Here is a 15,016-nt window from a genome sequence, read left to right as displayed (position 1 = left end):
AGCTGGCATCCAGATGATAAGACCCACTGTTGGAGATTGGCCGGGTGGTTACAGGCACAGGGAACAGCAAACGCAAAGGCCCTGAGATAGGAATTGGCTCCCTGTGTTCACAGAACAGAAAGAAAGCTTGGGGCTGGAGAGCTGCCAAGGCCAGAGGAGCAGTTGGGGGTGGGGGGGAGGAAGTAGAAGCTGCTGGAGGGTGTAAGCAGAGAAATGATTTGATCTAATTTATGTCCTAAAAAAAATCAGCCTTGTGGCTTAAGAAGCATTTATTTTCTGCTTCAAGCGCTGAGTTCCTTTTTTTGTCGTTTATGTATATTTTATTTATTATTTTTTTATTACTCCAATGAACTTATCACATCTGTAGTTGTAAAATGATCATCACAATCCAATTTCACAGGATTTCCATCCCACAGCCCAAGCACATCCCCCCACCCCCTAAACTCTCTCCTCCGGAGACCCTAAGTTTTTCAATGTCTGTGAGTCAGTATCTGTTCTGCAAAGAAGTTCCGTCTGTCCTTTTTTCAGATTCCACATGTCAGTGAAAGCATTGGATGTTGGTGTCTCAATGTATGGCTGACTTCACTTAGCATGGTAATTTCTAGGTCCATCCATGCTGCTAAAAATGCCGGTATTTCGTTCTTTTTAATGGCTGAGTAATATTCCATTGTGTATATATGTACCACATCTTCTTGATCCACTCCTCTGTCGATGGACATTTAGGTTGTTTCCATGTCTTAGCTATTGTAAATAGTGCTGCAATGAACATCGGAGTACATGTGTCTTTGTGAGTCGTGGTTTTCTCTGGATAGATGCCCAGGAGTGGGATTGCTGGATCAAATGGCAGTTCTGTCTTTAGTTTTCTGAGGAATCTCCATACTGCTTTCCACAGTGGTTGCACCAATGTACAATCCCACCAACAGTGTACGAGGGTTCCTTTTTCTCCACACCCTCTCCAGCACTTATTGTTTGTAGACTTTTGGATGATGGCCATTCTGGCTGGTATAAGGTGGTACCTCATTGTGGTTTTGATTTGCATATCTCTAATAATGAGTGATGTTGAACATCTTGTCACGTGTTTTTTGGCCATCTGTATATCTTCTTTGGAGAACTGTCTGTTTAGATCTTCTGCCCAAGCGCTGAGTTCTTAAAATGGAATTACTGAATGGAGCAGTTTGCACATTTAAAGTGTTCCCAAGAGTTCCCGAGTGGCTCAGCAGGTTAAGGATCCCGAGTTGTCACGGAAGAGGCTCAGGTTACTGCTGTGGCACAGGTTCGATTCCTGGCCCAGGAAATTCTGCATGCCATGGGTGTGGCCAAAAAATATACAACAGTTAAAAAATAAAATGTTCCTAGATGCTGCCTGCCAGGTGTCTCCCCCAAAGGTAGTGTAGTTTTCACCCTGAGGGTGCCCTAGCACCCATCCTCTTGCTTCTCTTGCAGAACCCTCCTTGCTGCATTTGCGCAGTAACTCTGGCTGTGCCACCCAGCCCTTGGGTAAGACGGGCGCCCCGGGAACATGGCAGACGAAGACCTCATCTTCCGCCTGGAAGGCGTGGGTGGCGACCCGACCTCCCGGGCTGGGGATTCAGACGCCGACAGTGACGAGGAAGAGGGTTACTTCATCTGCCCCATCACCGACGACCCCGGGACACACCAGAATGTCAGTTCCAAGGTTCATAACTACTACAGCAACCTAACAAAAAGTGAGCGCTACGGCTCCAGCGGGTCCCCGGCCAGCTCCTTCCACTTCAAGGTGAGTGGACCACCTGCGCCGCCCCCCTCCCCGCCTCCGCCGCCCTTACCCCCTTCCCTTGGCATAAAGGGTGGGTGCTGGCGTCGCTGGTGGAGATCTTTCCTGTGTTTCCAAACTCTGATCAGAGCTGTAAATTCTGGATCTGAGGGTAGGCTGGTTAAGGGAGGATTTTGTTGGTTTCGTACACGTGTCACCGCTTTGGAGTGGTGTTTTGTTAAATAGCTTCTGGGGACCCACGACTGGCTTGTAGAAACCTTGGTCAATTTTTAAGACGCGAACAGGAGAGTCTAGAAAATATTGGAGCGGGAGGGAGGAAGGGAGGGAAAAATGATCAAAGATCTTATTTTGGGGACATGTACACATGTTCACACACTGACACGTGGTGACCAAATTGATTGATGAGGAGGCTCTCATGACATACCTGGTGTTAAGTGTTTTTATTTCATCCCTGCACGTGTGTATGTGGGTTCAGGGACAGGATGTAAAATGAAGTTTTTCATGTTAGTTGTGTCAAAAAAGCTTAGGGATAGGACTCCTTTTTCTGGGTTAAGGACAAGGGTACTTATTTTGTTCGTGATTTGTGTTCATTCCATGGCACAGCTGGTATAGAGGAGAGGGAGAAAGGCAAACATTATTGGTTTGGGTTTTTTTTTTTTTTTTTTTTTGCCGCACTTGCCACATGCGGAAGGTCCTGGGCCAGGGATGGAACCTGAGCCACAGCAGTGACAATGCCCAGTCTTGAACCACTGGGCCATCAGGGACCTCCTAGACTTTTGTATAGTAAGTAGTGATGAAAAAAACTTTATTTTTTATTTAAAGAAATTTTTTTATAGTTGATTTGCCATGTTGTGATGAAAAAAATTTTATTTATTTATTTTCTGTCTTTTTTAGGGCCGCACCCGCGCGGCACATGGAGGTTCCCAGGCTAGGGGTCTAATCGGAGCTGTGGCACAACACCAGCCTACACCACAGGCACAGCAACGCCAGATCCGAGCCTCGTCTGCGACCTACACCACAGTTCACAGCAATGCCAGATCCTTAACCCACTGAGGGAGGCCAGGGATCAAACCCACAACCCCATGGTTCTTAGTTGGATGTGTTTCCGCTGCACCGCAACAGGAACTCCTGAAAAAATTTTAAATGCAATACTGTTATCTTTATCTAATTTAATCCTTATAGTATCAATTTGTACCATGAGCAAAATGCCTGTTACCACTTTGAAATTGAAGGCTTTCTTCTCTAGCTGCAGAATGAATCTGTTTTTAGAAAATTAATAATTCTAGTTCTTGGACAGTTGGGTATTTTTTCCTTTCAGGCCAGAGTTCTCGCTTAAGTCTCCTTGGGACGGGCAGCTCCAGAAATAGGCCTGTGAGTCCCCCCCTGAGGCTGGGAGGCCCCTGAAGTGTCAGGTTGCGGCTGTCCCTGCTTTCCTGTCCTAAGGCAGCTTCTGAAACACACACTCAGCCCGGAGGAGGGCAGCGTGGGAAGACGGGAGAGCTGCCTGTCACTCCCATCAGTTCACGTTAAGTCAGGAAGGTTCTCAGAGACACTGATCTCTGCAGTCTTCTGCACCGTGTGTGAGGAGGTTGAGGTGCCAGAGGGGGCTGGAGGGGTCAGGGCTTGTGAAACAGAAACCAGCTAGCTAGCTCAAGGGAAAAAAAAAAAAGGACATTAAGGAGTTCCCGTCGTGGCGCAGTGGTTAACGAATCTGACTAGGAACCATGAGGTTGCGGGTTCGATCCCTGGCCTTGCTCAGCGGGTTAAGGATTCGGCATTGCCGTGAGCTGTGGTGTAGGTTGTAGACGTGGCTCGGATCCCACACGTTGCTGTGGCCCTGGTGTAGGCCGGCTGCTACAGCTCCAATTGGACCCCTAGCCTGGGAACTTCCATATGCCGCGGGAGTGGCCCAAGAAATGGCAAAAAGACCAAGGACATTAATTCTAACAGTTGAGAAGTGTTTTGGGGGCCCCAGGGACAGAAACAGTGTCTGGGTCTCGGGGGGACAGCTTCAGACACATAAAAGGCAGCAGGATCACCCTTTGTCTCATCCATCAAATGTTCTTTAGTCCGTTCTTTTTGTGTGTGTATGTGTCTTTTTAGGGCCGCACCTGCAGCATTTGGAAATTCCCAGGCTAGGGGTCAGATTGGAGCTGCAGCTGCCAGCCTACACCACAGCCACAGCAACACCAGATCCAAGCCGCATCTGCAACCCACACTGCAGCTCATAGGAACACTAGATCCTTAACCCACTGAGCGAGGCCAGGGATCGAACCCATGTCTTCATGGATACTAGTTAGGTTCATTACTGCTGAGCCACAATGGGAACTCCATCTTAGCCTATTCTTTATTTTTCTCTGCTCCTCCGTGGATGCTCACGACCCCAGGGTCCCCTCATCATTAATGAAGCCATGTGCAAAGACAAGTTTGACGTTTGACGTTTGACCCTCTCCATCCCAACTGTGGGAGGAGAAAGTCTGGTTGGTCCAAACTGAGTCAGACATCCTCGGCTCTGGTCTAGTCACCTCCAGCCCAGGGCACAGGGCAGGAAGCAGCGGTCACAGAAGAGGGGCGGCTTCCCGAGGAGGATCCAGGTGGCCTCCTAGTGGGGCAGACCCCCTCAGAAGGGCTCCACCCACAGCTGTCTGTTCAGAGGAACCAGGAGCTGGATTCGGGTTTTTTTTGGCAAACATTAAGTGGGCCCAAGAGCTGGAGGGTCTCAGATGGATGGACACAGTCTCTGACCACAATATGCAGTACAGTGAATTCTTTAAAGGAAGCACAGACAGAGCGATCCAGCAAAGGGAGGTTTGTCTGTCGGTCTGGCTTAGGATGTGAGCTTTATGAGGGCAGGACCCTTAGGCCTGCTCATCACTCATCCTAGTGCCGTGCACACAGTAGGTGCTTCATTTGGAATTGGTAAGAAGGTGGATGAATGCTGAACTTACTTCCCTGTGGGTGCTGTCTTACTAAAGGTCAGGTAGCATTTACAAAAAACATAAATCAGGAGTTCCCATCGTGGCGTAGTGGTTAATGAACCCGACTAGGAACCATGAGGTTGCGGGTTCGATCCCTGGCCTTGCTCAGTGGGTTAAGGATCCTGCGTTGCCATGAGCTGTGGTGTAGGTCACAGATGCGGCTTGGATCCTGCATTGCTGTGGCTGTGGTGTAGGCTGGCAGCTGTAGCTCTGATTAGACCCCTGGCCTGGGAACCTCCATATGCTGCAGGTGTGGCCCTAAAAAGACAAAAGACAAAATAAATAAATAAATAAAGTAAAAACAAATTTATACTTCAGAGTTGTAACTCACATAGACTATTACATTAGTTTCAGGGGAGGCAAAAAAATTTTTTTAATGGCCGCACCAGTGGCATATGGAAGTTCTCAGGTCAGGGATTGAATCCGAGCCACAGCTGTGGCCCCCTACGGATCCTTTAACCCACTGCATTGGGCCGGGGATTGAACCCACACCTCTGCAGTGCCCCAAGCCCCTACAGTCTGATTCTTAACCCACTGTGCCACAGCAGGAACTCCAGAACAGTTCTTTATTGGGTGGGACTGTCCCTTATATTGTAGGACATTCAGATGTCTGACCCTTGCTCCCTAAATGCCTCATTTCCTCCCATTTATTATGACAATACACAATGTTCCCTGCCATGTTTTTGCAAAGCTTGCATGAGAGGAGTTCCCGTAAACGAATCCGACTAGGAACCACGAGGTTGCAGGTTCGATCCCTGGCCTTGCTCAGTGGGTTCAGGATCCGGCGTTGCCGTGAGCTGTGGTGTAGGTTGCAGATGCGGCTTGGATCCCACATTGCTGTGGCTCTGGTGTAGGCTGGCGGCTACAGTTCCGATGAGACCCCTATCCTGGAAACCTCCATGTGCCGCAGGAGTGGCCCTAGAAAAGGCAAAAAGGCAAAAAGGCAAAAAAAAAAAGCTTGCATGAGAGAGTGCTGCACCCTCGGTTTGGAATAAGTGCAGAAATATTTGTATGAGTGTTCACATTTATATGTTCAAAGATGTGCTTTGCAGTATTGTTTGTGATAAAGAAAAGATGGAAACAGCTCAGATGGTCCATCAAGAGGGGCCTCTTTAATTATAGACCATGGTCCTAACAGAATGCAGTATTTATTAAAACAAAGATGTTTCTATGTGATTTGACTTGAAAACAGTGCCAAGATACACGCATATCTTTTTTGTGGAGAGAAAACAAAGTCCATGAAAAGCTCTTGGGAGAGTGCTGGTCCATAATCAGGGCAAAAAAACCCAAACAAACCGTTATCTGTTTTTATTTTTATATGCTGTGAAGTAAAAAAGCAAGTTGAAATATAGTATCATCCTACTTGTATCAGAAAACTTAGGTACACGTGTATTATCACTTGCAAAGCAAACACGTATATAATGTTAAAACCAGTATAAAAATTTCTCATGAGAAAAGGAAGGAATTTGCATCTAGCAGTTAATGGTGATTCTCTGGGGGTGGGGTGGGGTGGGATGAATGCCCTTAAGGGGAATGATCTACCATTGTATATATTTCCAAACATTTGGAACTTTTAAAACAACATGTATGGGGAGTTTCTGTCATGGCTCAGTGGTTAACAAATCCAACTAGGAACCATGAGGTTGCGGGTTCGATCCCTGGCCTTGCTCAGTGGGTTAAGGATCCGGTGTTGCTGTGAGCTGTGGTGTAGGTCGCAGACGCAGCTTGGATCTGGCATTGCTGTGGCTCTGGTGTAGGCCAGCAGCAACAGCTCCGATGAGACCCCTAGCCTGGGAACCTCCATATGCTGTGGGAGTGGCCCTAGAAAAAGGCAAAAAGAGAAAAAAAACAAAAAAAAAACAAAAAAACCCCTACATGTATGTATTACTTGTGGGCACAAAAAAGATGTTTTTAAGAACCTGACTAGTATCCATGAGGATGCGGGTTCCATCCCTGGCCTCGCTCAATGGGTTGAAGATCTGGTGTTGCTGCAAGCAGTGGCATAGATCGTAGATGTGGCTTGGATCTGGGGTGGCTGTGGCTGTGGTGTAGGCTGGCAGCTGCAGCTCCGATTTGATTCCTGGCCCTGGAATTTACATATGGTGCAGGTGTGGCTCTACAAAGACCAAAAAAAAAAAAAAAAAAAGCTGTTTTTAGAAGAAGAAAATAAAGCAACAGAGCCAGGTAACCACCCCTCTCCCAACAAACCTCAATAATTGCTGGTCCTTAAGACTCATTGATGGAGTTCCCATCATGGCTCAGTGGTTAACGAATCCAACTAGGAACCATGAGGTTGAGGGTTCAATCCCTGGCCTCACTTGGTGGGTGATGGATCTGGTATGGCTGTGGCTGTGGCGTAGTCCGGCAGCTACAGCTCTGATTCAGCCCCTAGCCTGGGAATCTCCATATACCACGGGTGAGGCCCTAGAAAAGACCAAAAAAAAAAAAAAAAAAGACTCATTGATTCCTCAAGGCTGAGTTCAAAATCCTGGAGCTCTTGGTCCCCAGGGACCCTGCACCTCTCCCGGCTCCTGGAACAGGCTTCACTTTTCACGCCTCTGCCTGGAACCTCTTTCAGCTGACATCTGGGTCTGTTAAAATGATCCTTTGGGCTCCCTAGACGCCCTGCCCTAGTTATCTCCTCTGCATTCCCTGGGGCTCGTGGCAGAACTTTCCATGTATCCGTCATTCTCTACTGTCCTGTTTGTGAGTCAGCCGCTGACTTGCAGGGCTAGGGGCTGGGTCTGATGGCACTTCCTGTTCCCGGTAGTTGGTGGAGTGGCTTCGAAATAGGACAAGATGAAGCTCTTGATTGTCCACTGACCTAGGTGATGGAAGGCAGGCCCTGTGGGGTTCCTGTTGCTGGGGGTGACTCCAGAGGGGGACCCAGCTCAGTTTTCCAAACCCCCTTCTCCCTGGCACGCAACAAGCCAAATGTGTTTTCTTGTTTACTGTCGTCATGGCAACCTGGCTTGATTAACCACAATGGCCACCTGTCATTCCTCCAAGGCGGCACCACCCTGCCAGGTACCAGGCGGGTATTGTGAACTGCTGAGTTTGTTACACGGCCAGGGCATCTGGCCTGAGTTCCCAGGGGGATGGTGGCAGAATCGTTCAAGGGGTCGCCCTCTGGAGAGAATATCAGGCAGCCAAGCAAAAGATGTTTATCGAGTTTATCATAATGTGGGAAAGTGCTTCCACTCTGGAGTTAAGTTTAAAGAGCAGAATATAGAGGATGATTATAGCTCTGAAAACACACACCCATCCCCCCTCCCTCCCCCCCACACACACCAAAAGCCCGGAGGAAGTGCATCAACATGGCAACAGAGTTTATCCTGGAAAGAAATCACTCCTTTTCTACTTCTCTTTCATTTCTACGCTTTCTAGTATAAGCATATGCAGCATGTATATATTTTCAAATTTTTTTTTGTCTTTTTGCTATTTCTTGGGCCGCCCCCTCGGCACATGGAGGTTCCCAGGCTAGGGGTTGAATCGGAGCTGTAGCCACCGGCCTACGCCAGAGCCACAGCAACTCGGGATCCGAGCCACGTCTGCAACCTACACCACAGCTCACGGCAACGCCGGATCGTCAACCCACTGAGCAAGGGCAGGGACCGAACCCGCCACCTCATGGTTCCTAGTCGGATTCGTTAACCACTGCACCACCACGGGAACTATATTTTCAATTTTTTAATAAAGTAGGACATTTTATTTAGAAGGATTATTTTCTTGGTCTGAAAATATCTTAGGGATCATCACAGCACATATAAAGATCACTTGTTTTTATGTCAGTGAATTAAATTGTATTCTATCACATGATGTTCGTGGATTTATTTAGCCTGCCCTTTTCTTGAGGGATACTTGAATTGTTTGCTTTTCTTTCTCTCTCTCTCTCTTTTTTTTTTTTTTTTTTTGCCTTTTAGGGGCACACCCATGGCCTGTGGAGGTTCCCAAGGCTAGGGATCCAGTTGGAGCTACAGCTGCCCGCCTACGCCACAGCCACAGCAACGCAGGATCCCAGCCGCATATTCGACCTACACCACAGCTCACGGCAACACCAGATCCTTAACCCACTGAGTGAGGCCAGGGATCGAACCCACAACCTCATGGTTCCTAGTCAGATTTGTTTCCTCTGCGCCATGATGGGAACTCCTGCTTTCCTCTTTCTAGTGCAGACAGTGCTGTAATAAATCTATACATACATCCAACCAGACATTAAAATACATGTATTTTATAATACGCAAATGCCACCCGTACATGGTACAAAGAATTCAACCTGTACAAATGGTAAACAGTGAAAAGGAACCCTTCCACCTTTGATCCCTGTCTCCCTGGGGGATGTCCTTCCAGAAATGTTTCTTATGAATAGAAGCATACCTATGTAGGTCTCTCTTGCTCTTCTTTTTCGCAGAAATGTGAGTTCGCCACACACCTGTTTGGAACTCCTGTGGCCATCTGCCCTTACTGGCATATGCACGCTGACATCAGCTGCAACTTACATAGCTGGGGGTTGGGCAGGCCCGCTCTGCATGTTTTACTCAAAGCAGCTCCTTAAATCTGCACAGCAATCCTATGAAGACAGGTGTTTTGACAGACCGTAAACTTGGGAGTAGGAGAGCGCAATCGCTTAACGCTCTTGGTGAGGACAGAATGTTGTCTTTCTCATTTTGCTGTTTTGTTTTTCTAATGGCTGGCTGTCATGGCATTCTAGGGAAGCACGATCAAATTTTTAGCCACTTCCTCATAGGTGGGTATAAAGATCGTTTCAGGAGTGGGAGAAGAAGAAGGTGGGGAGTCAGATGCGTTGAATTATTGAAACCTGGAGTTCCCGTCGTGGCTCAGTGGAAATGAATCTGACTAGCATCCGTGAGGACACAGGTTCGATCCCCGGCCTCGCTCAGTGGGTTAAGGATCCGGCGCTGCCATGAGCTGTCATGTAGATCGCAAACACGGCTCGGATCCTGCATTGCTGTGGCCCTGGTGTAGGCTGACAGCTGTAGCTCCTACTGGACCCCTAGCCTGGGAACCTCCATATGCCATGGGTGTGACCCTAAAAAGACAAAAAAAAAAAGATCGTTTCCAGTTTTTTGCTACCACAAACAGGGCTTCTGTAAGCATCTCTGCATGTGTCGTGGAACGCCTGCTGGGTAAATCTCCAGAGGTTTTAAAACTTGGCTGGGCGTTGCCCATTGCCCTTCACAGAGATTGCACTGGCATTGGTGCCCCTGTGATGCATGGGCACGCCTGCTTCCCACACCCTTCTTGGAAGGCTCTATGTAGTGCTTCAGCTCTTACTTTCAACACCCCCAGGGTGGCTCTAACAGCTTGGTCAGAGGACAGTGAGCACCCCAGAATGAGGCAGAGAAGCCAGCGTCTGATGACTCACTGGAAGAGAAACATCCCTGGCCACCCAGCCCTGGGAGACCCTCCACCCGGCAGCTTTGGGCTTCAGAAGCCCCTGCCCGCTGACCACAGGAAGGTCTTTGCGTGCCCAGAGGTGATGTCACTTTGGCACTCTGCCCCCTGCTCTGGGAATGCAGAATCGGAAAGGGAAACTTCGTTGTCCTGGGTCTCAAAAAGCTTTGGACTTCCAGCAAAATAAGGGCCTGCTGGGCAGAATGAAGGAAAAAGAGATTGCTTCTGGCACTAGGGGAAGCTGCCAAGTGACTTGGTGTCTGGAAAACAGGATGAGGCTGGAGAGAGTTGAGCTGGCTGAAGGGACTGATCTTATCGAAGCATAGCATCATTTATGGAAATACGCTGGATACTCATTAACAGGGATCTCCCTTTTTTTTTAATGTATATTCTTTTTATTAATGACCAGTATTTATTTATTTATTTATTTTTGCTTTTTAGGGCTGCTTTCACGGTATATGAAAGTTCCCAGTCTAGAGGTCGCACCTGAGCCACAGCTGCCAGCCTACACCGCAACCACACAGCAATGTGGGATCTGAGCCACACCTGCAACAGGAATTGAACCCGCCTCCTCATGGATACTAGTCGGATTCCTTTCCTCTGTGTCGCAACAGGAACTCCCAGGTCTCCCTTCTTTAATTTTATTTTGTGTTTTTTAGCGGCTTTATTGAAATGCGGTTCACTGCTATACAACTTCCCCTTTTAAAATGTACAGTTGAGTTCCCGCTTAGCACAATGGGTTAATGATCCCGCTTGTCTCTGTGGAGGGGACAGTTCAATCCCTGGTCTGGTGTGGCGGGTTAAGGATCTGGTATTGCGGACTGCGGCTTAGGTATGGCTCAGCTGTGGCTTGGATCTGATACTTGGCCCCAGAACTCCAAATGCCACTGGATGGCAAAAAAAAAAAAAAAAAAAAAAAGGGATCCTGCATTGTAGGTCACAGCTCTGGCTCAGATTCATCCCTGAGCCGGGAACTTCCATATGCCAGGGGTGCAGCCAAACAAAGAGAGGTGCAGCCAAACAAAGAGAAAAAAAAAGTACATTTTAATAGCTTTTTATTTTATTTATTTTTGTTTGTTTTGCTTTTCCTTTTTCAACTGCACCTGTGGCATATGGAAGTTCTCGGGCCAGGGTCAAATCCAAGCCACAGATGTAGCATATGCCAAAGCTGCAGCAATGCCAGATCCTTTAACCCACTGCACCAGGTCAGGGATCAAATCTGCACCTCTGCAGCAACTCAAGCTGCACAGTCAGGTTCTTAACCCACCACACCTCACTGGGAACTCCTCAATAGCTTTTAGTATATTGATAAAATTATGCATCTTCTGGGAGTTCCCTGGTGGTCTAGTGATTAGGGTTTGGCCTGGGTTTAATCCCTAGTCTGGGAACTGAGATCCCACATTAAGCTGCTACACACCACGGCCAAAAAAAAAAAATTATGTGTTTTTATCAACTTAAGCTCATTTTTATTGCCCTGAAAGAAAGCCTATATGTCTCACCCATCACCTGCTAGCGTCCCCATCCACGCAGTCCCTAATAACCACTAATCCACTTTCAGTCTCTATAGATTTGCCTTTTCTGGACATTTCCTGTCAATAGAATTATACAACATGTGGCCTTTTGTGTCTGGCTTTTTTCCCTTAGCATAATGTTTTCAAGGCTCAGCCATGTCGAATCATGTGCTTCATCCCCTTTTGTTGACAACTCTTACTCACAGGATGAATATGAACCCGACCGCACGAATGGCCTGAACCCAGCCAGAACCCAGATTGGGACTTGAACCCCCGAGCCGGGACTGGAGCCCAGCCTAAAGCCAGACTGGGACTTGAACCCATGGGCTTAAATTAAAATCACTCACCTGGTGTCTGTGCTCACGGAGGTCCACGATATTCATGCCTCCCCACAGAAGGAATTCAGCGAGAGACAAAGTGATAGGCCAGAGATAAGATGTATTAGGATAGGATGCTTGTGGGAGATGCAGGTGGGCAGGCGACAGGATCCAGGGGGGCTACAGTGTTTATGATCCAGGGGGAATAGGGGTTGGAAAAGACAGCCTCTTCCTCTTTCTTCCAGTAGTAGCTCCTCCTTGGTATCCGCTAAGGTGTGTATTCAAATCAGCAGAAGGGCGGTCCTCAAACTCCTGCCCTTCCATTGGAATCCGAATGCAGGCCGCATCCCATCCCCCACCAACAACCTGAGGCAGTTCTCGCACCTCCACTAGTCAAGCAAGGCTGCCTCATTCTGATGGCTTTTTTAAGCAATTATTAACTTTCAGTGATGTCCGATATTCCCTAGATTTCCCTCGTGATGATCCTTTATTGGGATTTCTACAGCTACCTGTGCCTACTCCAGCCCTATCAAATATACCAGTTTTATTTACCCATTCATCAGTTGAGGCACTTTTGAGTTGTTGTCCCTTTGGCTGTTATGAATAATGCGACACAGGGGTTCCCGTCGTGGCTCAGCAGTAATGAACCCGACTAGTATCCCTGAGGACGAGGGGTCGATCCCTGGCCTCGCTCAGCGGGTTAAGGATCCTGGCATTGCCATGAGCTGTGGTGTAGGTCACAGACGAGGCTCAGCTCCTGCGATGCTGTGGCTGTGGCATAGGCCGTTAGCGACAGCTCTGATTCAATCCCTAGCCTGGGAACTTCCATAGGGTGTGGCCCTTAAAAAAAAAAAAAAAAGACAAAAAAGAATAATGCTACACAAGTCTTTGCATAGACATGTTTTCCTTTCTGTTAGGTAGATACTTGGCAGTGAAATTGCTGGGTTTGAGTCCTGGGTCTGCCACTTCATGGTTGCAGCAGGTCTGTAGGGAAGTCACGTCTTCACTCTGAGCCTTGGGTACTTGTCAGTGGAAAGGGGACCTATCCTACCTGCCAGCCCTTCCCTAGCAAGGCTGTCTTAACAAGGATGCCCCTGAGGAAGGGCCTCCAGGAGACGAGGGCATTATGTCCTCCTAGGGAATGCGATTGCTTTGCGGCTTCTTGTTCCCATCCTTCTCAGCCTGTCCTCTCTAGCCCTGGCTCTGAATCCCATTGGTCAGAGGAGATCAGCTGTGGCTACTGTTTTCAACAAAGAGTTCTTGAGGATTTTTAGCTTTGTTTCTTTTGCAAATATTTGTTTTATTGCTTAGAAAAGTGATCCATGCTCCTTGCAGAAAACAATGAATGCGCAGATACAACTGCTGTTAAGGTCTTAGTGTGTATTTCAGTATAAATACAGACACGACTAAGTAAACTGGGGCTTTTCTTTTTTTTTTCTTTTTCTTTTTTTTTTCTCTTTTTGCTTTTTCTAGGGCTGCTCCCGCAGCATGTGGAGGTTCCCAGGCTAGGGGTCGAATCGGAGCTGTAGTCACCGCCTACGCCAGAGCCACAGCAACGTGTGGGATCCGAGCCGCATCTGCAACCTACACCACAGCTCACGGCAATGCCGAATCCTTAACCCACTGAGCAAGGCCAGGGATCGAACCCGCAATCTCATGGTTCCCAGTCAGATTCGTCAACCACTGAGCTACGACGGGAACCCGGGGCCTTTTCTTTGTCATTACAGGATTATGCTGTATCTACTCACTAATAAGCCATTTTTCCTTGGCAAACGAGAAATGGTGCACAGCTTTGCCCATAAGTAAATACGGCTCTAATGTGTCATTCTGTTAATGGCCCCATTGTAGCCCATTGTATGGATATGCTGCTGTTTCTTCAAGTTATTTCCTCTTGTGGGATCCTTAGGCAGCTTTCAGGTTTTTGCTGCTATATTCAGTGCTGGTTTCCAGGGAAATTGCATGAACCTCTAAATGCCTGTGACTCAGAGAGGGGCATCTGTATAGCACTGTCAGCCTCTTCCCATCCCAGAGAGTGACTGTGCATCCACCCTTCTTCCCACTTGTCTTATTTGTCCTTGGTTTAAACCCTTTATGGCCAGTCAGGAGGAGCAAGTAGAGCCGACTTGGGGCTGTAGTTCTTAAAGTCCATAGATGTGATGATGGAAAAAAACGTATTTTATAACATCCGCTTAGTGAAGGTAACAGTTCCTGTTTCAAGAAGGAAGCTTCAGGGAGTTCCCGTCATGGCGCCGTGGAAATGAATCTTACTAGTACCCATGAGGATGCGGGTTCAATCCCTGGCTTCACTCAGTGGGTCAGGGATCCGATGTTGCCATGAGCTGTGGTGTAGGCCAAAGTCGCGGCTCAGATCCTGCTTTGCTGCTGTGGCTGTGGTGTAGGCCAGCAGCTGCAGCTCCAATTCGACCTCTACCCTGGGAACATCCATATTCTGTGGGTTTGGCCCTAAAAAGCAAAAAAAAAAAAAAAAAAAAAGGGAGGAAGAAGAAGAAGGAAGCTTCAGGGAGCTACTGGATGCTTCCTCATGTAAGATCTGGAGGCCCTTTTGAGAATAAGAATAGTGGGGAGTTCCCATTGCGGTGCAGCAGTAACAAACCTGACTAGGAATCATGAGGTTGCAGGTTTGATCCCTGGCCTCGCTCAGTGTTTTGGGGATCCGGTGTTGCTATGAGCTATGGTGTAGATCACAGATGCGGCTTGGATCTGGCATTGCTGTGGCTGTGGTATAGGCCGACAGCAATATCTCCAATTAGACCTCTAGCCTGGGAACCTCCATATGCTGCGGGTGCGGCCCTAAAAGGACAAAAGACAAAAAAAAAAAAAGAATAGTGGTATACTTTCTTATTTCCTGATATAAGGTTGTATTGCTATAAACTTCCCTCTTAGAACTGCTTTTGCTTCATCTCATAGGTTTCGGATCATGGTATTTTCAATGTCATTTGTCTCTAGGTATTTTTCAGTTTCCTCTTTAATTTCTTCAGTGATCCATTGGTTGTTTAGTAACATATTATGTAGCCTCCACAG

General features: G+C 47.7%; 1 protein-coding gene across 1 annotated transcript in view; it reads left to right on the top strand.

Moving 5' to 3' along the window:
* The window catches only part of EEF2K (eukaryotic elongation factor 2 kinase), a 91,995-nt gene that overhangs the window by 23,563 nt on the left and 53,416 nt on the right, over positions 1-15,016 (top strand). The window contains exon 2 of the mRNA XM_047780331.1: positions 1,444-1,756. Coding sequence (XP_047636287.1) covers positions 1,520-1,756 — 237 coding nt within the window. The 5' untranslated portion in view covers positions 1,444-1,519. The remainder of the gene's footprint in view (positions 1-1,443; positions 1,757-15,016) is intronic.

This window comes from Phacochoerus africanus, chromosome 5 (genome assembly GCF_016906955.1).
Source record: "Phacochoerus africanus isolate WHEZ1 chromosome 5, ROS_Pafr_v1, whole genome shotgun sequence".
Classification (NCBI taxonomy): domain Eukaryota; kingdom Metazoa; phylum Chordata; class Mammalia; order Artiodactyla; family Suidae; genus Phacochoerus; species Phacochoerus africanus.
The sequence above is the reverse complement of the archived record's forward strand: the minus strand, read 5'-3'. Positions and strand labels throughout refer to the sequence as shown.